At 37.9% G+C, this 27,207-nt stretch overlaps 1 protein-coding gene across 2 annotated transcripts in view; it reads left to right on the forward strand.

The window, feature by feature from the left end:
* Window positions 1-27,207, forward strand: part of sfmbt1 (Scm like with four mbt domains 1) — a 79,352-nt gene that overhangs the window by 26,633 nt on the left and 25,512 nt on the right. For both annotated transcript variants that reach the window (XM_062047188.1, XM_062047179.1), the window contains exons 2-4: window positions 18,189-18,247; window positions 18,334-18,428; window positions 23,496-23,739. In XM_062047188.1, the coding sequence (XP_061903172.1) occupies window positions 18,223-18,247; window positions 18,334-18,428; window positions 23,496-23,739 (364 nt within the window). In that variant the 5' untranslated portion in view covers window positions 18,189-18,222. The remainder of the gene's footprint in view (window positions 1-18,188; window positions 18,248-18,333; window positions 18,429-23,495; window positions 23,740-27,207) is intronic.

Raw genomic sequence — 27,207 nt, forward strand, 5'->3', positions numbered from 1 at the left:
TCTGTGTATCTACACACTGTCCTCCTCCTGTCTAGGCCTGCTATGTGTGTGTGTGTGTGTGTGTGTGTGTGTGTGTGTGTGTGTGTGTGTGTGTGTGTGTGTGTGTGTGTGTGTGTGTGTGTGTGTGTTACACGGAACATCAATTTCCACACTTCTATTAGCCCCGGGTCCAGTGAACCCGAACATCTTATATGTAATAGAAATGTGTAGGGGGTGTATGGTGTGTGGTCATTAAATATGTATTCTGATATATGTTCTTCACAGAAAATGAGCCAAAGTCAGTGAGTCTCAGTTTGAAAGATTAATTAATTGTATAATTTTTCTTTTAATAAAAAATAAAAACGGGTCCCACAGACCCGAACACAATACAAAAATCACACCCAAAAGCAATAAAATAGGTTCTGTCTCTCTTATGGAGGGTGCTTCAACAACCAAAACATACCGTATTTTCCGCACCATAAGGCGCCCCGTGTTATTAGCCGCACGTTTAATGAACGGCATATTTCAAAACTTTGTTTACCTATTAGCCGCCCCGTGCTATTAGCCGCACCTACGCTACGCTAAAGGGAATGTCAACAAAACAGTCAGATAGGTCAGTCAAACTTTAATAATATATTACAAACCAGCGTTCTAACAACTCTGTTCACTCCCAAAATGTAATGTGCAAATGTGCAATCACAAAAATAGTAACACTCAAAATAGTGCAGAGCAATAGCAACATCAATAACTCAACGTTGCTCTACGTTAGTGTCACACAACACACAAAATAAACATTTAAAGCTCACTTTCTTAAGTTATTACTCATCTACAAATCCCTCGAATTCTTCTTCTTCGGTGTGCTTCACTTGTTTTTTGACACCATCGATGATGTGGACGCGCATGCAGTCATAGATCAACAGGGACGGCGCTGCGTGAAAAAAGTCACCCGGTGTCTTCGCATAAACGTCTATCAACCACTCGCTCATCTTTTCTTCATCCATCCATCCCTTCGAGATAGCTTTTATGATGACGCCGGCTGGAAAGTTCTCTTTTGGCAAGGTCTTCCTTTTGAATATCACCGTGGGCGGAAGTTTCTGGCCGTTAGCATGGCAAGCTAGAACCACAGTAGGACGACTTCTCATTCCCTGTGGTGCGAATATTCACCGTACGTGTTCCCGTTGTATCCACAGTGCGGTTCACATGAATATCAAAAGTCAGTGGAACCTTGTACGCGTGTCTCTTAGGAGGAGACATTTTTTTGTCTTTACAGAAACACACAAATGAAATTAAATATCCGCGAGCTTCTTCTTCTACGGGGGCGGGTGCTCACCTTGGCGGTTGCTTACAGTAGAAGAAGAAGCGCTTCCTCTTCTATGGGGGCGGTTGCTTACCGTAGAAGAAGAAGCGCTTCCTCTTTTACGGGGAAAAAAGATGGCGGCTGTTTACCGTAGTTGCGAGACCTAAACCTTATGAAAATAAATATGAATATTAATCCATATATAAGGCGCACCGGGTTATTAGCCGCACTGTCTGCTTTTGACAAAAATTGTGGTTTTTAGGTGCGGCTTATGGTGCGGAAAATACGGTAATTAAACGGCTAAATAAAGTATTAACAAACAACATACAGTATAAGCAGATCATGTTTTGACGACAGGTCATATGCAAAAAAAACTTTAAGATTCGGCGCGAAGAACATCAACATGACATGACAAATGTCTGTCAAACGTTTGCATTGTTTTTCAAAATGCTAGTTTTATAACTGTATTAAATGGCTGCATGTAAGGCTGCAGCTAACGATTATTTTTCTATCGATTAATCTATAGATTATTTTTTCGATTAATCGGTTAATTATAGATTATTTTTTTCGATTCATCTATAGATTATTTTTCCTTTTACCGATTATTTTTTTATTTAAAACGAAGATGAAAAAATAAATGTAGGCCTGTTTTTTCAAAAGGCATGGCTTTTATTTACAAAAAAAAGAAGTATGGCCACTCAGTCAACATTGACAACAACATGACAAAATATTCTGTAACAATGTAAACATTTAAAACTTTTAACATTTAACAAAATTAAAAGTAGCTTATTTGCTTTTTAATGTGCAAATATAAAAGTAAACATCCAGTGCAAATCTTAATATTCTGCAATAGTATAAGCATTTCAAAAGTAAAATTATTGCTTATTTTGCTTTAAAATGTGCAAAAATAAAGATAAACATCCAATACAAAAAAGTGCAAAACGAAATATTCTGTAACAACAGTGTAAACATTTCAACAAAAGTGAAAGTATTGCTTATTTGCTAAAATGTGCAAAAATAAAGATAAACATCTAATACAAAAAAGTGCCAATCTAAATATTCTGGAGCACTGTAAACATTAAGTATTGCTTTTAAAATGTGCAAAATAAACATCCAGTCCAACACAGTACACAATAACCAATTCTACTCATTCCAGTGAGTGACTAACAGTTGTAATGAAGAAAGGTTAGCATGTCTACATGCTCTGCTTCTTTTCTTGTTTACAATATTCCCAGCAGCTGAAAATAGGCGCTCAGAAGGGGTCGATGTGGCTGGAACTGAGAGGTAATTAGCCTTCACCTCAAGCCAGGACTGCGAGTGAGCTGAGCTGCAGTTTAAGTTTCTAGAAGGTCAACGGGCTCATAGTGATGTTACTAGTAGTTGACTGGGAGGTGTTTATTATCATTTGGGGAGAGTCCGCTGCCTGATGCTCACCTGCTAAACACCTATCTGCTCCACGCTGAAGCGCTGACTACATGCGCTCTGAATACGCACTGCTGATTGGCTGATAACGCTTTGTATAACGCTTTGTGTGTACCAATCAGATGGTTGTGTGGGTGGGACAATGCTGCGTGCTGAGACAGAGGCAGCCGCAGAAGGAGCGAAGCAGCTTGTTAACACTTTAGCAGCTAAAGTTAGCTTTAGCTTAGAAACTCGTTCGGTACACCCCCGTACCGAACCGAAAGCTCCGTACCGAAACGGTTCAATACAAAACACGTACCGTTACACCCCTAGCAGATACAAATGACACATTAATGTTTTTGTGTAATGATGACAACGTATGCTCGTGCGGACGATTGACTAGTTGATGGTTTTCTTTTCAAATGTTCGTTCATAGCCGTTGTGCTGCTATGATAGGCCATTTCCGCTCGACACAGTGTGCATACAACAACATTATTAGGCCGTGTATTGAAATACTCCCACATTTTTGATCACTTTTGGCGTGATTTTTTTCCCCCTCGCTCGCACAGTCTGCTTTACGCTCCGCCATGACGGTAGTGTGACGTAAATATGCGACACGTCGACGCACAAAAACGGCGTCGACGTATTTACGTAACCGATGACGTCGACTACGTCGACACGTCGTTTCAGCCTTAGCTGCATGTCTTTGACGATGTAGGGATTTGAGCCACACTTTCCGTGAGCGCATACGATTTTGCGCTGTTTTGTTTGCAGTGAACTTTTACACCAAACGCAAAGTGAGTGTAGACTGTTGGGCGTTTGTGTTTCAAGTGGGTGTGAAGGTTTGTCATATTCGAGCACATTCGGCAAACCGGCTCCTCGCTGTTGATAGGCTCATCTTGTTCAAAAGGTTTGAACTGAAATATTCCCAGACTGTGGTGGTATCTGGTTTTGGGATCATTTTGTTCTCCATGTTTGCTACTGAATGTGTTAGTCACGAGCTCACCGCCTAACTTGTTGCAGTGTGTGTGTGTGTGTGTGTGTGTGTGTGTGTGTGTGTGTGTGTGTGTGTGTGTGTGTGTGTGTGTGTGTGTGTGTGTGTGTGTGTGTGTGTGTGTGTGTGTGTGTGTGTGCGTGTGTGCGCGCGTGTGAGTGTGTGTGATGCGAGCAGTCCAGCGGCCTGGCCTTGCGGCACAGAGAGTCAAAGACACTGAAAAAGCACAAGAGGATTCACCCCCTTCTTTTCATTCCGCTAACAAATTTCTGCATTCGCTAAAAGCGATGAAAAGCATGAATGCTCTTGAAGCCTGTAAAGACGCATGCACATGGGGACGGCGTGGCGAAGTTGGTAGAGTGGCCGTGCCAGCAATCGGAGGGTTGCTGGTTACCGGGGTTCAATCCCCACCTTCTACCATACTAGTCACGTCCGTTGTGTCCTTGGGCAAGACACTTCACACTTGCTCCTGATGGCTGCTGGTTAGCGCCTTGCATGGCAGCTCCCGCCATCAGTGTGTGAATGTGTGTGTGAATGGGTGAATGTGGAAATACTGTCAAAGCGCTTTGAGTACCTTGAAGGTAGAAAAGCGCTATACAAGTATAACCCATTTATCATTTATCATAATTATCGACGCTAGAAAACTTATCGACTTAATTTTCATTTATCGTTCGGTTAATTGACATATTAAATATCAGCCCAGGCCTACATGGAGAAGTTTCTTAAGCGCAAAATTTATGACAAAAGTGATGAAGCTGTATTTTCATTTTCAATTTGATTTTATTGACAGTTTATTCAAGGCACATATATTATTATTATTTATTTAGTTTGAATATATTTATTTTAGCACTGCGTAATTGTATATAAATGTATTTTCCATCCGTTTTTATGAGTCCCTTCTTTAGCAGTATATTTGATTGGTGTTCGCAACTGGACTATTTGGTTTGTCTTAAAAGACGTTTCGCCTCTCATCCAAGTAGGCTTCATCGGTTCATGCTCATAGGCTTAGTTTGGTCAGATCTAGTCTAGCTGCTGGTGCCAAACCCCAAACATTTGTACTTCAACACAAGTAGGGTGTGCCTTGGCAAGGATGGTTCCGCCCTAACGTAGTGAGAAAAACAACTGTTGAGATGCAAACGAGCAATCCTACTGTCTATGCCAACGACAGTCGCTAAAGTGAAATTTCCGCAGAACGATCGCTGTGGATCGACCACTGTCATCCCAAAATAGTCGGAATCACCCACGTTAGCATTCAATTCAGTTGTGAACAAATGGCACAAAGGAGCATCTGTGACCAGAATGTTTCAAACTCCTGTTATTTTTGTTCAAAGGAGTGCTGTTTCTCCTTGAGGTGCAGGGAGACAGCTGAGTTTTGGCCTGCAGAGTTTGCCCATCTATGATGTGCCATACATCGTTTAATATCATTTGACAAGGTTTATCCTGTTAAAGGCCTACTGAAACCCACTACTACCGACCACACAGTCTGATAGTTTATATATCAAGGATGAAATCTTAACATTGCAACACATGCCAATACGGCCGGGTTAACTTATAAAGTGCAATTTTAAATTTCCAGCTAAACTTCCGGTTGAAAACGTCTTTGGATGATGACGTATGCGCGTGACGTAGCCAGTGAAACAGAAGTATCGGTACCCCATTGAAAACAATACAAAATAGCTGTTTTCATCTCATAATTCCACAGTATTCTGGACATCTGCGTTGGTGAATCTTTTGCAATTTGTTAAATGAACAATGGAGACTGCAAAGAAGAAAGTTGTAGGTGGGATCGGTGTATTAGCGGTTGGCTGTAGCAACACAACCAGGAGGACTTACTTGGATAGCAGACCAGGAGGACTTACTTGGATAGCAGACGCGCTAGCAGACGCGCTAGCCGACGCTAGCCGACGCTAGCCGACGCTAGCCGACGCTAGCCGACAACCGCACGGATGATCGGGTGAAGTCTTTCGTCGCGCCGTCGATCGCTGGAACGCAGGTGAGCACGGGTGTTGATGAGCAGATGAGGGCTGACTGGCGTAGGTGGAGCGCTAATGTTTTTATCATAGCTCTGTGAGGTCCGGTTGCTAAGTTAGCTTCAATGGCGTCGTTAGCAACAGCATTGTTAAGCTTTGCCAGGCTGAGAATTATTAACCGTGTAGTTACATGTACATGGTTTAATAGTATTGTTGATCTTCTGTCTATCCTTCCAGTCAGGGATTTATTTATTTTGTTTCTATCTGCATTTGAGCCAGATGCTATCACGTTAGCTCAGTAGCTAAAGAGCTTCGCCGATGTATTGTCGTGGAGATAAAAGTCACTGTGAATGTCCATTTCGCGTTCTCGACTCTCATTTTCAAGAGGATATAGTATCCGAGGTGGTTTAAAATACAAATCCGTGATCCACAATAGAAAAAGGTGAGAGTGTGGAATCCAATGAGCCAGCTTGTACCTAAGTTACGGTCAGAGCGAAAAAAGATATATCTTGCACTGCATTCTAGTTCGTCACTCTAACGTTCCTCATCCACGAATCTTTCATCCTCGCTCAAATTAATGGCGTAATCGTCGCTTTCTCGGTCCGAATCGCTCTAGCTGCATTGAAAACAATAGGAAAATATGAGGAGGCGAACAATTGACTACGTCACGCTACTTCCGGTAGGGGCAAGGCTTTTTTTATCAGAGACCAAAAGTTGAGAACTTTATCGTCGTTGTTCTATACTAAATCCTTTCAGCAAAAATATGGCAATATCGCGAAATGATCAAGTATGACACATAGAATGGATCTGCTATCCCCGTTTAAATAAAAAACATTCATTTCAGTGGGCCTTTAAACTGTAAGTAAGTTAGACATAATTATTGAATACGATTAGACTCATGAGTGAGATTACTAAATCAGTGTTGATATTTGAGTGGGCCCCGGCCCGTCTGTAGTAGAAAAGTTTGTACCCAGGGTCCAAAGGGTAAAGGACCCCTAACTTAAAACACTTTTAAACTGTCTCTTTCCAGCAACAATGCTTTATTTTGGGCAACCACTTCAAACACACCAAAACCTCTGACATTTTAAATTGTTGACAAATAATATAGTATGTGACCATTAAAAAAAAACACCAGACTGATATTTTTGTGAGTCTTTTTTAACGACCACAACGCCAGAAATATTTGCTTTTTTATTTTGGAGGCCAACGTGCTGATCTTCTGACTGACGATGAACTGTCGGCCAATCATTGCACAGCCATTAATTAATTAATTTATTTATTTGAATTAGGACAATACATATTCATCAACATAGAGCAACAATGTAAATATGCCGGAGTTAGCACAATAGCTAATTTTCATCCTTTGTCCTAATTAACATGTATTCTATTGTTTTTAATATTGTTTTTAACATGGCTGTGCAGCACTTTGGAAACATTCTTGTTGTGTAAATGTGCTATATAAATAAAGTGGATTGGATTGGATTGGATAGAATCATATCATATTAGAAGTAAATAACATTAACTGTTGTTGAAAGCCAATGTATGGCAGTAAATCATTCACTAACAATTGAAAATACTAAACTCTTCTTCAACCAATTGTTCAACAGTACCAGTGTTTGTTTAAGATTACCATAGAAGGAGTTCAATTCAGTTTAGTGGTTTTCATTAGGAATCTGTTCCAAAAGTTCAGACGAAGACCAAATCGTATGAAAATCAAAGAACATTTTTCCAGAGGAAATAATGTAAATCTAATGAATTTGTTCCAAATACTCAAAACCTTTATAGATAATGCAAAAAAAACTATGCAAAGTACATGTAAATGACAAATAAATTAGATAAATGAATATTTAACTAGAACATATAACTTTTCACCTGTCAATAACTTTTAATTATTCTAAATAAGTGAACAAACATAACAACAAAATGGACTCTCAATCTATTAGAAAAAAATTGCACTTCAATAAATAATGAACTTATTGAAGTGTAAAACCGGTGTTGTGTGTTTGTTTTTCCTTGCTATCATTTTCCAACAAGTTATGCAGACCGGCTCGTTCGTCCGTGTCGATGGGCTCATCTCGCTCATTCGGTTTGAAACCGAAATAATCCCATAGTTTAGTCAAGCAATCATATTTTTTCATCCTAATTTTTTTTTACCTTGCAGTGCTTCTCCCTAGCGAGTAGCGACTCACAAAGCTCTCTTTGTCTGTGCATCTTGTGTGTGTAAGCTAAGGGTTCTGCCAACTTGGACAAAGATTGTGGATGACTGACAAGAGAGTTCACTCCGTTCATTTAATCATGGTATTGAATAAACTTGTAAGCTAGGGGTTCTGCCAACTTGGACAAAGATTGTGGATGACTGACAAGAGAGTTCACTCCGTTCATTTAATCATGGTATTGAATAAACTTGCTCAGATGATAACGATGCACAGAGTGAACCCCCTTCACCCTGTTTGAGCGCGAGAGACGAAGGCAACACAAACGTTATTGCTATATTGTCCCAGGCCTACATTTTTAACATCCCCTTTACCTTTATTGAAGACTCTTGTTGGCAGTGTTGAGCAGAGAGGCGGGAGGTGAGGTAAAAGCCACACGGGTGGCGCCTGTGTACTTTGTCACAAGTTTTTTTCTTGAATTCAATCGTGTTCAATCACCTTCTTTAACAAAGCGCTGGCACTCGCAAATTTCTTTGGCCCATTGGTGACTTATTTTGCACTCATAGTCCCCATTTACACTGCACATTAAATCAGATTATTTTTTGCCCTGAAGTGACACAGATCAGATTTTTGTTGCCAGTCTGATCACCTTAAAGTGCTTCACATCAGATTTTTTTGCATCAGATTTGGGCAACTTGAGGAGGTAGTCCAAATCATTTCAAAAGTGAATTCAGTCTAAAAGGAAATGCGACCGAATTGCGACCAGAATGTGACTTTTTCGTCACCTTTGGGCGAGCTACGTCATTCGTGTGCGCGTTAAAGACACAGCCCACTAGCGCAGTTGAATACATCATCACAAGTCTGGTTTCGGGGAGCAAAGTCTTTTTTCGGCGGTCAAATTTTTGGTACGTCACTAGTCATTAGTGCGCAAATAATAGGCTATGTGTAACATATGGATATATATTTTGATTCCAAAGAAATAGCGATCGTTGAAGGACCAGAATTAATGCTGTGGCGTATTTGCTTCCATGTACATTGCAATGTTTATGTTAGTGAGTTGAAAAATAAAGCTAACGTCGATCCACGCTGATGTCCGTGTTGCCTCTACTTAACAGCTATAAAAAAAAATTACAACCCTCCCAATTATATTACACTACATACTGGATATCCATTCATACATTATATTACTTTAAAAAAATTAACATTACAAAACCACACATTTTTAAGGTGTGATGATACTCGAAACCGGTTTTCCCGGTTGTTCGATAAGAAAAGAACCGAGTCCTCGGACTCGAATCCCTTTTTGAGAACCGGTACCCGTTATCGAAACCACTATAGTAAAGAAAAAGAGTTGGTTCTTTATTCGAATCCATGGAATCCCGTCCCGACCAGAAATGCTCCGTGTGACATCACAAGAAATTACGTCACGTAGCTCAGTCATTAGGCGCAGATAGGGAAAGCAGGAAAAACAATGGACCGGAAAAAGCGCTCCAAGGTGTAATAAAGTTCAAAACAAAAGGTATAATCCAATGAATAACTTTACTGAGAGATTTGAGCAGGGTACAAACACATGACGAACACTTTTACGACCAACCGGAAACATAGCAACCAGGCTAGCAACGCACCTCCTTTACGGCAGCTGGCGCAACGTTCTTAAAGCAACCGCAGCACATACATATATGACATCTCCCTTTTTTAACTTTTGTTTTTCTTTCCTTGTAAACAAAATAAAATCACACTGTATATGTGTTGTCTGTCTAATTATAAATAATGCAGACGAGGCGTGTTGGCTGAGTTCTTGACGTTTACTTTCACAGCGCGCTCATAACCTAATTTTTAGCTGCCGGGTGGTGACTGCAATAACACTTTTCGAGGCTACCGCGCATGCTCGTCACTCCTGTTGCATGCTGGGTAGTGTAGTTGTTAAATTCCCTGGCTCATAACATCACATCTTTCCCCCTATAAAGAAATAATATTAACTCAATAAAGTGTATTTCTTTTTTTAGCTTTAACTTTTCATTTTTTAGCATTGTAACCACATTTGCAAACAACTTTTCTCTTCATAGAATTTTCTTTCAATAAAGAAATAAAGTGCAAAAATGTCAAAGCATCATAACAAACAGTTATGTCAAATAGCAGCAGAAGTGCACTTTTTGGAGAGCTGTATTATTTTCAGTTTTGTGCCCAAAGGACTGATTTTATTTAACACTATATTATTATTTATACACCTATAGTGATCACAGAGACAGGTTGTTTTTGTGTTACTGTATATATTTGTTTTTCTGAAAAATACCACTTAATATACTTTGGGTAACAACAGTCAATTTTTTTTTTTTTTAGGGGGCTAAGTGTCAATATTTATTTATTTATTAGATAAATAAAAGTGAGCTTTTGTTAAAAAAAAATATTGTGTTTTTTTCCATATACAACAACCTATCTGGACTCGATAAGAGAATCGATAAGGAATCGGTTCGATAAGAGGATTCGATAATAGGCTCGAACTCGATAATTTCTTATCAAACATCATCCCTAATCTATGGTGCCGACTTTTATTTTGTTTTGTAGTAAGACGTGCTTGCATTTGTAAGAACATCCATGATTGGTTGGTTGTTTACTATGATGAGTCACGATTGGTTGAGATTAGGCCAATCAGACGCAACATAGGGCGGGTCCAGGAACCAGGAAGGGGAAATCACAACAGACGAAAGAGTCGATGAAGAAAGGAGGGAATTTTCAAGCGGGCGATTTATAAATTAAAAAAACTAGTGGAAGATGGCAGAGGGATTCTCTTCCTTAGATTTTTTTTTAGCGATGTAGACGACATCCAGGAAACACACAATGCTTCTACAAATGCATGCGTCTGGATAAAACAATGGCCAACATTTTAGTTGTTTACCACGTAAGCCCAAATCAAAACTGCTCTCGACTTGGAATACACATTTAAGAACACACATGATTGTGGACATGTGATGACTTTTGCTACAGCATAGCCTGTCTAAATGCTACATTTCATTTGCATTGGTGTTTTACAACAAACAGTAGCTGACATTTTGTTCATTATTTCTACTCTTATTGTTTTGACATTGAATAGTTGAATCATTTTGAAACTAACAACAATATTATAGTCGCACAATTAAGTCAAGTCACTTACTTTGCGCTGACCACAGACATGTGGTCTAGTAGGACCACAGAACCGTACGTGTGTGACAGTCCATTACATCGTCGACTGGGAATTAAAAAGTGCCTGCCTGCAAATAAATGTTTTATCTGAGTTGAATACATTTTGTATTATTTGCACAGCTATGGTATTTATTTTATGTAGAAAGAATATGTTTCTATTTTATCTATACATTCTTTGTTTTTTAATTTTATTTACGTTATGTAATTCTGTGCTACTTAAACAGTTTATTTTCTGTGCTGTTAATTCCCATCTTGACTAACTGGGTTAATAAAAGGTCCACTAACTTTTTACAGTACAGTTGTCATTCACTTCAATTTCACTGAATATCACTCAAAAATTAATATCTCTATATAAATATTTTCACCGGAGAAAATATATCGAGATATATATCAAATATCGAGTTTAAATAAAAATATATTAAGATATATTCTTTTTCGTCCATATCCTAGACCAGTGGTTCTTAACCTTGGTTCGATCGAACCCTAAGGGTTCTGTGAGTCAGCCTCAGGGGTTCGGCGGAGCCTCCACCGCGGAGGTCAAGACACACCCGACTCATCGTGTAAATAAAAACTTCTCCCTCTCGGCGTATTATGGATACCCCCAAACAATGTTCCCACTGATTTTCCATATGCGTGAGCAAACGCAAAAACTCCTTGAGCATTCAGTGGAGCAACATGTGACGAGATGTGTCTGGAATCGGAGACATTTCTGTACCCATGGAACTAAAGCAAACAATTGCCACGCACATCGATGAGCTTGCAAAGTCTCTCGACGGATATTTCCCTACAAGAGAGTCATATCCGGCATGGGTGAGACAGCCGTTCACGTTTGCTGTTGAGACAGCAAATGTCAATGATGAATACCTCGACCAAATCATTGAAATTCAGCAGAGCCAGGTTCAACAGAAACTCTTCAGAACAACAACGCTCTCAACATTTTGGTGTCAACAAATGGAAAAGTACAGTATCCAGTTATTAGTTAAGCCCTGGAATTTTTTATACCATTTGTTACAACATATCTTTGCGAGCAATCCTTTTTGAGGATGCTGGACATAAAAACGAAGAAAAGGAACAGACTGCTGTGAAAATGACATGAGAGTGGCACTTGCCAATGTGAAGCCACGCATATCTGAACTGGTCTCTCAAAGGCAACAGCAGAAGTCACACTGATTTGCAGGTGTGTATTTTGTTGTGAGTTCATGCACTGTGTTGGTTTTGTTCTTTGAACAATGGCATGTTCATGCACTGTACATTTTGTGCACCAGTAAAAAAAACATATAACTTTGTCTTGAATTAGAAATGTTTATTTTTTTTAATTTTTCACTAAAGAAGGGTTCGGTGAATGCGCATATGAAACTGGTGGGGTTTGGTACTTCCAATAAGGTTAAGAACCACTGTCCTAGGGTAAACACTCAACTGGGAAAAATCTAATTTTGAAAACAAATAATTTGGGCCACTCCAGCCTGCAGTGTAAATGTATTCATAACAATAAATTTAGTACATAAATTAAGTCACCGACACAGTGCATTCTTGGGCACCCGCTTTAACGGAATTGTACGCAGATTGGATTTTGGCCGTACGATAACTGAGAAGAAAACGAAAAAAAACTAAATCATACATTGTAAACTTAATGAGTGTGAACAATAGGACCAAATTAACAATAAGAGTAGGATTTTGCTTGTTGTAATATGGTGAGCATCAGTGCTGAGTTTTTGTCTTGCCAGCAGAGTAGAGTGCAGTATCACCCCCCCAACCACTTATCTGTGCCTTTTTTTTAGTTTTGTTTAGTGTCATCCTCAAAATGCATGGATGTTACCGATTTCATGTGGAATTTTACCCATTAAAAAAGAGAAACCAGACGCTAAGGGCGTGAGACGATGTTAATTTCAATTCATTAGCAAGAAACGCTGTGGGTGTCTGTGATTGTGCAGCTTCCTGCTCAGAGGCCGGGGAACGCTGGCGCAGAGAACGCTTAATCACGTGCTAATGAGAATTGGATTCTAAGGTTTAGTAAAGTGCTTGTAAAATGCGTGGGTAGCGAGTGTACATGTGTGGGTGGATTTGCCCCTTTCTTTTCCAGACTCAGGTGCTGCAGTGAGATTGAGGCTGGTCGGCAGCTGCCCGCTGGGCTCTTTGCACACCATTTGTGGCATATGAAACGGGAAGTGGCTTTTTCCCCTGTGTGCGTAAGTCAAAGTGGTGCTGCAGAGGGCTGTAATAGCACAGTCAAAACACCAAGATTTCTTTAAAAGTGTATGACGGGAGATAGTGTAATGTTATTTGGAGGATTGCTAAACCCCAGTGAAAGCATATAGAGATGCGTCCATTAATGAGATCAGCATTATATGAAATAATAGAGCCTGTCAACTTTGGTTCTTCTTGCTGCTCTTTTTGGCCCCGCGCACGTGAGAGAGTGTGACCCCGGGGACAATAAGACCCTCTGCTGTGTATGTATATGTTGGCGGGGGGGTGGAAAGACAGAGCGAAGGGTCGTGGGTGAAAGGCGGCGCAGATCCTGGCGGAGCACCGGGGTCGCCATGGCCAGGAGGGGGTGGTGTGTGATGTCGGCCCCGGTTTTAATAGAGACGTCCTGGGTGACAAAAGACGAGGCTGACAGGCCGTCTGAATGGAGCTGCTTTGACAGAGCATCATCCCGCTCGCCGCTCGCCGTTGTGGTCCCACCAACGCTCCCCTTATTCATTCTCCCTGAATTCATTTCATTTCACGTGTGCTGCAGGTCACTTTGACGTGTCAAAGCCCCTTCTTTGTGTTTCTAAGCGGATTCAGTCTTCAAACTCAATTTTAAAAGTAAACTGTGTGCTCGGGCTCCAACGATTACATCAATGAATTGGATTTTAAAAAAGCTGTGCCCAAAACTTTGGTAACACTTTAGTATGGGGAACATATTGATCATTAATTAGTTGCTTATTAACATGCAAATTAGTAACATATTGGCTCTTAATTAGTCATTATTAAGTACTTATTAATGCCTTATTCTGCATGGCCTTATTATACAACAACTCTAACCCTAACCCTCTAACCCTAACCAAATAACTCTAAATTAAGTCTTTGTTACTTAGAATATGTTCCCCTAGTGTCCAAATAACTCTTAATTAAGTCTTTGTTAGTTAGAATATGTTCCCCATACTAAAGTGTTACCAAAACTTTAAATACATGGACTTAGTTTCTGCAGGGCCACTGCAATTAGGGCCGTAACAATTAATTGAAATTAATTATATCAATTAGGATAAAGCTTTGCTTTATGATAAATTGCTTGGATTAATCGTTAATGAGTGTAACTAGGGATGTAACGGTAAACGGTAAAATGATAAACCGCAATAAAATTCCAGATGGTTAGTAATACTGTTTACTTATTTTATTACCGAAAAACCGTCATTTATTAATGCATTTAGGCAACAGTGCTTACTTCCTGGAAACAGAGTCAGGGAACGTACATTTAGTAAACAGAATCGAGCGATTGATTCAACTTCATTTTCCCTTGCTTCATTTCCGTGGAGTCTTGGCGTGCGTTTAAGAGCGCACTGCTGCTATTAAATGACGACACGTGTGGACAATGTTGGAGAAAGACGCATTTGTCCCACACTTAAAGTATGCAGCGAAGGAGAGAACTATTTGATGTTGCTTTTATTTTCTAAATACTGCGTCCATCAGCTGCTGTGACTGAGAGTTAATGACGTGGGGAAACATGCAGCAGGCGATGTGTCGGGAACGTTGCCACAAATTGTTTATAAAGTCTTTAGTTTGTTTACTGGTATGCTCACTCGTCCTTTATTTAACTGCAACTTTTATCAGTGTTAAAATAACATCAATATTAGCTTAAAATGTTTTGTCATCTCATCGAATTGAACACAGGCTGTGAAGATTGTGTATTCGATGTGAGAGGCATCAATCGTGTTTATTTTTGTCGGCCAAACTGTTGTGCTGAAGCACATGGTGTTGTTAAAGATGAACAAAGCTTGTTTATTAGACTTTATTTTCATTAGTCAAACGGTTTTGTGTTTTATATTGATATCAAAAAGTAAACACCATAATTTTTTTCATTACTTGGGTTTTTTTAATTTCAAAGTTATTACTTTAAAAACATTCATGTGACAAAGCATTTTGTTAATGTTTTATAGTGTGTAGTTAATTCCTATACGACATATTTCTGCTCAAACTCTTAATGGATCTGTCCCTATACAGCATGTACTGTACATGTACAAACATTTAGTACATATAAATGTACATAACTTTAAAAAAAACACCTCTCTAACAAAATGTAAAAATAAAGATAAAGGCCTCATGTAATGAGAAAAAAGCCGATACGTTGATACTCTTAATGAACAAAAATATAAATATTTGTCTTTAAATATATGGATAACATATGTATCTATAGCCGTTTTATTAGACATTACAAATTACATGATGGTGTCACGTTCACGCCCCACTCCAACTCTGTCAATAATCGTGATTTCAATATTGATAAAAATAATCTTAATTATTATTTTGCAGCCCTATGTGTAAGACTAGATCTCATACATTAATACTATTTTTTATTTATATAGACAAAAAGTTCAGTTACGTCTTCCTCAGGTGCCATCTTTCAAATTTCTTATTGTTTTTAATTTTTTAACTATTATGTCCATAAAGTGCTATCTTGCATAATTTTCACATTTATTTTATTTATTTATGTTGGGTTTTTTTCTGCCATAGTACTTTGTTCATAATGCTTGTGTTGCGTTCATTTGCACTTTCAGTTTCTACTTGAGGTCTATGAAAACGTTTTTTTTATATCTACAATAATGTTTCTTTTACAAAGGAAATCATTTTGAATGTGTTGTTTGTGTTTTAAATAAAACTTGGTTAAAAGATTTCAGTATTAGTACTTTTTGAAAATGTTTAGCACATTTAAAAATACTGCGATAATAACGATAACCGGGATAATTTTGGTCACAATAACCGTGATAGAAAATGTTCATAACTTGACATCCCTTAGTGTAACTAATAAAAATATATTTGCATGGAGTGACTGGAACTTTATATAAGTGGTATTAGTTTCTGCACGACCGCTGCAATTAGCGATTATTCAAAATCAATTGAATCGATTAATTCATTTAGAAAAAAAGCTTAGATTTATATTATGATGCTTTTATTAATCATTTAATTAGTGTAACTAATAAAAATTGATATGTATTGAATACCTGGAACTTAGAATGCGTAGACTTAGTTTCCACATGGCTGCTGCAATTAGTAGACCTGTAACGATTAATCGAAATGAATGAATATAATTACAAAAAAGCTTTGATTTATACTATATTGCTTAGATTAACTGTTTAATGAGTGTAACTAATACAATTGATATGAGTGGCGTGCCCAGAACTTTAAAAATGCACACTTAGTTCCCGCACGGCCGCTGCAATTAAGGTTGTATTGACTAATTGAAATATTCTGTTGCTATAAAAAATTTGGAAATCTGCACCGCATGGAATGCTTCGAATAATCGTTTAATGGGTATAACTATGGCAGCACGGTGGCAGAGGGGTTAGTGCGTCTGCCTCAGAATACGAAGGTCCTGAGTAGTCGTGAGTTCAATCCCGGCCTCGGGATCTTTCTGTGTGGAGTTTGCATGTTCTCCCCGTGACTGCGTGGGTTCCCTCCGGGTACTCCGGCTTCCTCCCACCTCCAAAGACATGCACCTGGGGATAGGTTGATTGGCAACACTAAATGGTCCCTAGTGTGTGAATGTGAGTGTGAATGTTGTCTGTCTATCTGTGTTGGCCCTGCGATGAGGTGGCGACTTGTCCAGGGTGTACCCCGCCTTCCGCCCGATTGTAGCTGAGATAGGCTCCAGCGACCCCGAAGGGAATAAGCGATGGATGGATGGGTATAACTATTAAGAATTAATCAAATCTGTACCGCATGAAGTGCCCGGAACTTTAGATATGCCAATATAGTTTTTACATGGCTGCTACAATAGAGCACACATGAGAGCGGTGGCCATAATATGTGTGACGGAAAATAGCAAAGAGTTGGATTTTTTAAATTGTTTTTTTTGTATTTTTTTATTAATGCAAAAATGTTAAAAGTGTGATTCCAATGTTGATTATGTGGACTTACTACGAAAAAAATAAAGGTTATGGCAAGCAGAAAAATTGTTGTTCATTTCACCAATTTTTCCTAAAATACACACTGAGGCTAGAAAGTGTTTTTTTTTTTTCAATTACTCGATTATACAAACAAACTTATCAATCGATTGCTGCAATAGAGCGCACATGAGACCGCTGATGGACAAATATTAGAAAAAAAATGAAGGGGATGCTGCAGAAAAATCTATTTAAACTATTTTCCTGAAAATACACATTGAGGTTATGGGTTTATTTGATTAATTGAACGGTCTATTCGATAGATTACTACAATAATCAATAGCTGCAGCTCTATACTGTGCTAGATACAACATTTTATTTTACATACTTTCTGACTGCAGACTGATGGTGATTTAACCAAATTGTGATTATATTCCCCGCAAAGAACCTACACAATCCACAGTTGTTCTTCTGCTTTGTTGTTTATGTCAGTTAAATTTAGAGCACCTTCGAATGTTGTAAAAACTCTATGCTCAAAATAAGAAAAATGGTATTTCTTCATTGAGGTTTGAACTTTTTTTTTTAATATTTCATAGTCTTTTAGGGCTAACAGTATTGTTTTCAACCATAACATTACTATATTGTACGTTTGAGTGTTTTCTATCAGGCATACTAGCTTTGTTGGCATGGGAAATTGCAACATTACATAAAGGCAGTCTGAGTGAATCTATTCTGAGTGCTGCTTGAGTGGTTGTTTGCCTGCCAAGTGAGTCTGCAACCGGACGTGACTTCACTTGTAACAGAAATATCGAGATATGGCACCGTTTTATTTTTCGTGAACGGGACCCATCCCTGTCACTACATTGCCATTTTGTATACTTTGTCCTGTCATTTTATTACTGCTATCGAGCATTAGATTTAGCAAGTACGTTTGTGTTTTGAAGGCCTCGCATTATTTAGGTTGCACCTGGCATTGTCAAGAGACATCTTGTTGCTTGTTAATTAAATATGCTTATCACATGAAAACAATTGCAGGATTCAGATGGAGCAGATTGACGAATTGTGTTTTTGGACCATACCTCGTTCATTTACATGTGATGGATGGTAATCCTCCTCTATTCTACTCCATAGCTCCTAATCTTGGTGGCTGTGAGAGGATACCAGCATGAGCCAGGAGTCGCTGGAGTCTGGTAGGATTGCTTTTGTTTGTGTTAACAGCACGGTCATATTTTTGAAAGCGAGTTATAAAAGGAAAATGTGTGTTTGTCTCTTCCAGACGGAGACTCTGCTCAGGATGTGTCCGACTTCAACTGGGATGATTATTTGGAGGAAACCGGTGCTGCTTCTGTACCTCATCACGCCTTCAAACATGTAAGACCTCACTTCCTTTTCACTGTAAATATTACAAAGTTATATGCAAAGAAATGGCATGGAAAAGGACAGAAAACTGGACTGTTGTCGCAGGAACCTTGCATTTAACTTATCATACACTGAAATACAGAAACATTCTGTAAGCATTTATTAAGGATATAACATTTACTAAGCGGTAGTAATGATAAACCATGGTAAAACCTCCAACCCTTTCCGTTTCAAATTAAAATTGTGGTAAAATGATAACTTCAATAAACTCACAGATTAGTGTCATTGTTTTTTTCCTGGCGACGAAAGCTATCAATACCTAGTTTAAATGCTAACATGAATACAAGACACGTTATGTTTAGGGATGGACGATATGTCCTAAAATGTATATTGCGATATTTATTGCAGCCTCCTCCAATAACGATATATATCACAATATATTAGATTTGACATATATAAATGATGATAAAACCATTTCAAACTGGTTACAAATGCTCCTTATTTAGCTGCTAACGTATGCAGTAACATATTACGTAATTTACAGTTGTATTTTTTTCCTCAAAACTATTATTACTCTACTTGCTAATTTAATGTTAATAGCTGGTTACTTTTTGTTGTGACATGGTTTAATTTTCTGTTGTTTTACTTGATTAATTTTGGACGATACTACAAATTGGGGTATCGATCCAATACTATGTAGTTACAGTAGCAGTATTGGTAATACCAATGATATTAATACTTAAAATGTTCAAGATCAGTGAATGATTACATTTTTGATCACAATTATAATCAGACAAAAACACAAGATGGTGGTTTAGCAATATCAATTGACATTCAAAATATCAATATTAAACATTAATAATAAAAACGATCATGCAAAATAATTAAACAAAAGAAAAAACAGTAACACCTTAGTATGGGGAACATATTCTAAGTAACAAAGACTTAATTAAAAGTTATTTGGACACTAGGGGAACATATTGTAAGTAACAAAGACTTAATTTAGAGTTATTTGGTTAGTGTTAGGGTTAGAGGGTTAGGATTAGGGTTAGGGTTGTTGTATAATAAAGCCATGCAGAATAAGGCATTAATAAGCAGTGTTGGGACTAACTTTTCCTTGTAACGCGGTTAGTTTCGGCGGTAACTAGTAATCTAACGCGTTATTTTTTATATTCAGTAACTCAGTTACCGTTACTACATGATGCGTTACTGCATTATTTTACGTTACTTTTTATGTAGTATTGGCTTGAAACAGAAGATCTGAGTGTGTTTTGTGGCAGCGCTACGGTGTCGTTCTTCTGAATCTCTTGTGTCACACGGAGCCGCGCTGTGTGTGTGTGTCTGAGTGTGGGAAGGGAGGGAGGGGAGGGGTGCGCGCAGCCGCATTCGTGAGGGAGGGGGGGAGACAGACAGAGCGAGAGAGTTGTTAACGCGCATGCGTCGCCAGGCTCAGCTTTTTATCGATAGATTTATCAGATTAAATTTCTTATTATCTATAGCAGGGGTGTCAAAAGTGTGCCCCGGAGGCCATTTGCAGCCCACAGCTAATGTTTTAAAGGCCCACAGCACTTTCTAAAATTACTATTAAAACAAACAAAAACATAACAAAAGTGAAATAAAGAAGCTTAAAGGTGAAATGTAATTTAGAAAACGTTACAATGTTGACTAATAAAACAAAGCTGTTTTTTTTTCTTTCAAACTGTCATTGCTCAAAACATAATATTGAATCAAAATCAATGTTATTATGAATTATAGTACACACACTCTGTCAATTCTCTTATATACTCTTTATTTCTAGACTTCTAGAATGTTTGATTATCACATCACTCTAAATGTATAAAAAATAAAGTTCACAAACATAAAGAGGGATCCTAGTGGGCCAGGCCAATATTTCCTTATCTCTAAACTAAAACTGGGGAAATGTGTAGGGTGTTCTGGGCTTCAGACATGATTTTATTTCAGAATTCCTTGAGAGAAAAAACGCCTGGTTAGGCTTTGGTATGTAAAAATAAAGTTAAAGTACGTATTTCGTTTACAGCTATGTTGTTATTATGCTGTTTGTTACTTATGTATGTTATGTTGCAGCTATTTAAAATAGTTTTGTCAATTTGTTCTGGCCTGAAATAAGTTGGCCCTTTGAAACATATCTTTGTCTTTGTGTGTTGTATGTAGACCACATTGCTTAGCAGAGTTCAGTGATGCAAATGCATGTCAAGTTGATTAACACATTGTATTATTCTCCACTGCAATAACAGTACTGAAATGAAGGCTAAAAGGGCATTAATGGGAGCTTTAAAAAAAGAAGTAACTAAATAGTTACTTTTCACAGTAACACATTACTTTTTGGTGTAAGTAACTGAGTTAGTAACTGAGTTCCTTTTGAACTAAAGTAACTGTAACTAGTTACTGGTTTTCAGTAACTAACCCAACACTGTTAATAAGTACTTAATAATGACTAATTAAGAGCCAATATGTTACTAATTTGCATGTTAATAAGCAACTAATAAATGGTGAATATGTTCCCCATACTTAAGTGTTACCAAAAAAAACGTTAATGACTCTTATTTCCTGAGTTTGTAAATGATAACAAAACTGAAAAAAATATATTTTGTGGTAATAAAAAATATAGGTCTAATCACTCTAGTATCGATCATGTTTGTCGATATATACTTGGTATCGCTACTGTCGATATTTGTATCGATCCGCCTACCCCTGTTAACATTAACAAGACCTCTAGCTTGGGAGTCGGCTATGCTTTTTTGTATCATCCTATGGTGTGTAATGTAACATGTTTAGCTATTAATTTTCCTCCAGTGATAATGATACGTGTAAGAAACTTAGTTTATTTGCCGCTATGCAGGCGAGAAATTGTGATTTTAGAAGCTGCGTTATGGAGGCATGATAGCCGTTAGCGAGGATGCTAAATGGCGTTGAGGACGCCTTTGTTCACTTGTCGCTGTCAAATTTGCAGGACACAGCTAGCATGTGTCACCAACTTGCATTATCACGATATGACCATAGTATTAAAAGCTCTATCGTCGGTGAAATTCATATAATTTATATTGTCTATATTGCGCAAACCTAATTACCGTCTTTCCACTTTACAAATATCATGCCCCAATTTAAACTTTTTCCAAACACATGGCTGTCTGAGCAACTAAGCTATTTAATTTTATACACATTGAACCTACAGACTCGGTCCAGAGAGATGTGAAGACCTTTACATGGGGCATACTACCATTAGACAAAACAGGTACTGGTAGTTGCCAGGATTTGTAGTAGCCACCAATCATTTAATAAAAACGATTAGTAACGCTTTCTTATATTTAAAACCTTTTTTTTTGTCTCAATGTATGCGTTTAAAATACAGGAAAATGCTTAAAGGAGAACTGCATTTTTTATTTTTATTTTGCCTATCGTTCACAATCATAATGAAAGACAAGACAACAGATGTATTTTTTTTCATGCATTTCAAATATTTAAAAACATGCGATCAAAAGTCTGCTTACAATGGAGCCTATGGGATCTGCTCTATTCTGTTTATACAGCCCTGACAAAAACAGGCACATTTATATTAACATTTAATAATTACATATTTTGATTTTAAGAATAAGCGGCGCATAACTTAAAAAATGCATCACATTTGCTTTTTTCCCCCACTGCGTCACTGATTTCTACTCACTGCAGACTTTATGAGAGCCAACACACATAATAAAACATCACTTACTGTACAATGTCTGCTGTCATTCGGATGACGACTATTACGATTGTTCAGATATTCCCATTTAGATAAAGAATGATATCCGTTGTCATGTCTTTTTGTAATGATTGTGAATAGGCAAAAAAAAAATCCGTTGTCATGTCTTTTTGTAATGATTGTGAATAGGCAAAAAAAAAAGAGTGCAGTTACCCTTTAATCCAGATGTCCCTAAACTACGGCCCAGCATCCAAAATCCGGCCCGCAGGAAGTCCCAAGTTTAAAAAAAAAACGTTTTTTCTTTTTTTCTTTAATTATTATTTTTTAAAATCTGTCCTTTCTAATCCATTTTCTACAGCTTGTTACTCTCGGTGTCTCCTAGCCGCTCAGGCAAATCATATTGTCTAAAAATTTATTTTCCCATCGATAAAGTGACATCATCACGCTCGCGCCGCAGTGTTGGGTCAATTTCAGTCGATTAGTGCGTGAGGAATATATATACATATACATACATATGTATATATGTATGTATGAATGTATGTATGTATGTAAGTATGTATGTATACATATGTACATATATATATATACATATACTGTATATGTATGTATGTATATATATATATATGTATGTATATGTATATATATATGTATGTATATGTATATATATATGTATGTATATGTATATATATATATATATATGTATATATATATATATACAACCCGGCCCCCGGCGAAATTGTTTTAACCGAATGCGGCCCCCGGAGTCAAAAAGTTTGGGGACCCCTGCTTTAGTCAGTCATGATCGTTTTGACAGCTCCCCCCTCCATTCTCCAGCAATGGACTATTCCATGTTACTGCACATGTGCAGACTTGATACAAAACATAATGTTTATTCTATAAAGGAAAATATATTGTGACTATTTACTATTTAGGTTAAGTAAAATACTTAATTGTTTACTTTCTGTAGTACTTTCTGAGAACATTCAACAATACCGTGATAACTTTGGTGACATTAAATATCGTTACATCCCAAGAGCACAAAGATACAAAGATTTATCTCTTGGTTGGTACAAGGCCAAACACATTTTTCCAGTAGTGTATTTCAACTCACTGCCCTCCCTTCAAGATCTACTATCCCCCTCTAAAAAACATGCCACATTTTTCCTGAGGCTGTTTAACTCAATGATGCACAAACACTAGTAAATACTATTAACAGAGCAGGCATTTCAAATTTCAAGTGGATGGAGCGGCACAAACCTCTTATCCATTTGATCTCCGAAAGCAAACTCACACTTTTTGAGCATCATTTGGTTATTAGCAGTTCTTGAATTTACTTCCTTCTGAGCATAAGTTCCTGAATGTAAGCATCATGTTGGTTTCAGGTGGACCAGGGTCTGCAGACAGGCTTGACTCCAGGCATGAAGTTAGAGGTGTGTGTGCGCTCGGAGGCTGACGGTCCTTATTGGGTGGCCAGTATCATCACTACATGTGGCCAGCTGCTGCTGCTCCGCTATGAAGGATACCAGGATAACCGCAGTGCTGACTTCTGGTGTGACATCATGACCGCCGACCTACACCCGCTGGGCTGGAGCCGCCAGCATGGAAAGACCATGAGAGCCCCAGAGGGTGAGACTGTTGGACAGTTTTTTGACTTTCTTATTTAGGGAGGAATTTAACTTGCGTTGCATTTGTTGATAATTCACTGCCATCTCATTAGATGCTGTGGTATTGTTATATTCTACAGCTGCAGCTTACATTTTAGACAATTCGATCTTAAGCTTTACAGCAGCCCTAGTGCATCAAGCAAGAGAAGTAAAAGCCATAATGATGCCAATTGGGAGACAATTTTGTATTTGTGATTAGATCAAAATCTAAAAAGCTCAATTGGTCTTGCTGTCTTTGTGTATTTGCAGCACTGCTTGTTTGCTCCAATTGCACCGTTGCACAATCAAATGCAAAACAAACACAGTTTTCTCTACAAAGAACCAAATGGACCACACACACATACATTATTCACTACAGACTTATATCCATTATATTATAGTATGTAATATATGTAGGGATGTAGGGAATTATGTTCTTATATAGGGACCGTCGGAATTCCGCCGGTACTAAGTGTCGATTCACGTCAAATCAAACCACATCTAGCCACTCGTAGTCTCGGCGTCGGCTCAAGCACTTAGCACGCAAACAATCACTCAAGCAGCACTCAGAGCCAATTCAGCGGGCTAATCCATGCCAATAATGTAAGTATGTCTGATAGAAAAAGCTTGAATGATAAATAAGGCTCCACTTTTCCAAAATGCGCTAGCTCGATGCTAATTTACATTCGTTTTGCCATATGCCATATTAGTATTAGCTATTTTACATGGCAATTTTACCACCTCGAAATTTGGTATTGAAAAAGGAGGCATGTTCGGATCAAACAGCTGGTGTGTAATAAGTACAAAATTTACGGTACAAACACTTTGTAGGGCGCAGAATAAGACTAGACGGGCCTATTCAGCTTCATGGCAAAGACTACTTCCTAACTAGGCAACACACTGTAGTCCAGTACTATTCAACCACATAATGAAGAGGGCCCCCGCTGGTTATATTCCTTGGAAACTGCATTTACTTAATTGCAAAGTAAACACATCAACACTCACAATGCACTGTTACTAAATTAATTATTCTGCCCTTGCTACTCGTTTCCAGCGTGTGCAGCTAGACAGATAGCTCACAGCATGAAGAAACGAAAGATCCAGAAGTTTTATTGAGGATTGATGTTCCCACTTTTGAATAATTTTCCTTTTTTAGATTTATTTCTTGACACTTCTTCCTTAATTTAGGTAAACAAATATAGACTTAAAGTGAACATTACAAAAGTATAACGTCCATTGAGTGTTTCACATAAATAATGTCCATTGTGTATTTTACATAAATAAAATAGGTTTAGTGTTAATACATTCACACAATAAACTACAGATGTTTACGCGTATAGAATTTAAACAATGTTCTACATCAAACATTGCACACAATGTATATATATGTGACTCATCACAATTAAACCTAAGGTGTAGCATTATTGCACTCTACTGGTCAAATTTAGCGCTCGCCTAAGTTACTCTCATACCAAAAAAACAACACAACCACAAATACAAAAGACATTACGAAGTCAGCAATACAAAACAAACATAAATATCTTGTCTCGAACACTGTGTCCGCCACTTAAAACGTCCGACAGGAAACAATGACTCGAGCACTTGCTCGGTGCAGAACATTTATACTTTGTTGTCCAGTTGTTGTTAAATGTCTGATTTTCGCCATTTATTTAGATTTTTTTTTAGGGTTGGATGAGTAGTCCTCTTGCACTCTCTCTACAGCTGCTTCATTGTGACACATATACCTCGCTGTTTCCCCCTGCGGGGTAGCGCGAATACTGCATACATGAGCCACCTTAGTGTGAAAGGTTTTATCAAGCCTATGTCCGGCGGGCCAAATTAAAGGGTTTGGCGGGTTGTATATGGCCTGCGGGCAGCCAGTTGAGTAGGCCTGCCTTATTCTATACACTACTGCCATCTAACGTCTTGGAATTGCAGATGCCTGCATAGTTGAGCTGCAATGAACGATTATTTTAAGTCGACTATTCAGCGATTATTGCTTATGATTTGCTGTACACGTTTCAGTGTAACGTTGAGTCCGCGACTTGATTTTAACTAATTTTAAAAACTTTAAAAAAATAAATAAATAAAAAAATAAAAAAATAAAAATTATAATAAATTCAATGGTAACGAAACAAACATAAATGACTGATTAATGAATGGTTTTACTTTATCACACAAAGTATGAAAAATAAATCAACAGACTTAAAGTGCAAGATGTCTTGTAAACATGACTTGCAGTACAACCAAAGTATTGTTTTCCAATATTGTTGGGGTTATTTAGCTGCAATTATTTACCTAAAGCAGGGATCAGCAACCCGCAGCTCTAGAGCCACATGTGGCTCTTTAGCGACGCCCTAGTGGCTCCCTGGAGCTTTTTCAAAAATGTATAAAAATGGAAAAAGATGGGGAAAAAATAAATGTTTTGTTTTAATATGGTTCCTGGAGGAGGACAAACATGGCACAAACCTTCCTAATTGTTAGAAATCCCATTGTTTGTATTAAACATGCTTCACTGATGAGAGTATTTGGCGGGCGCCGTTTTTTTCCTACTAATTACGGCAGTCCATGAACTCACCGTAGTTCGTTTACGTGCAACTTTCTCCCACGCTGCCACAGTAAAACGTGTTTTATGTCACCCCTTCTTTGTCTCATTTTGTCCACCAAACATTTTATGCTGTGCGTGAATGCACAATAGTGAGCTTTGTTGTTATTGACTTGTTGGAGTGCTAATCAGGCATATTTGGTCAGTGCATGACTGCAAGTTAATCGATACTAACATGCTATTTAGGCTAGCATCAATATGCCTTGTTTGTAGGTATATTTGAGCTCTAAATTTATTTTACTTATGTCCTCTGTATTTAATTTTACACATTATCTGTATGCAATATTGGCTGCATTTATGACAGTTGTTTGTGTGCCGTTATAGACCACAGCAAACGTTACACAGCTTGCAAAGATTGTAATAAATCCATTCGAAGAAGACAGCCTGCTTTCCTTTAACTTGGAAACAAACATCTATACCTTTGGCCATTCTAAGCCAGTAACTTCCAGGAGTTATCTCACCCTCTGAGAAGCCTCCATTTTACTAATGTTTTCCAATTTTGTAAAAATGTGTAAAATAAATATTACATTTCAACATTTCTGTCAACGAAGATTTGCATTCGCCTGGGACAAATAGTAATTTTGATAGTAGGCTAATATAGCTAATATAGACACTTACATCATGTGTTGCCTTCATTATAACACTAATATGAGGTGTATAGTTTTTTGCAACAGATTTGTTTTTTTTGTATTTTTGGTCCAATTTGGCTCTTTCAACATTTTGGGTTGCCGACCCCTGACCTAAAGGAATACAAATGAAAACATGAACATTCCTGCCAGTCTATCAATTACAATTACATTAAAGTATCAGTAGAATGGAAAAACAAGTTGCCTTTATCTTGAAGCT

Source organism: Entelurus aequoreus, linkage group LG01 (genome assembly GCF_033978785.1).
Source record: "Entelurus aequoreus isolate RoL-2023_Sb linkage group LG01, RoL_Eaeq_v1.1, whole genome shotgun sequence".
NCBI classification, from domain to species: domain Eukaryota; kingdom Metazoa; phylum Chordata; class Actinopteri; order Syngnathiformes; family Syngnathidae; genus Entelurus; species Entelurus aequoreus.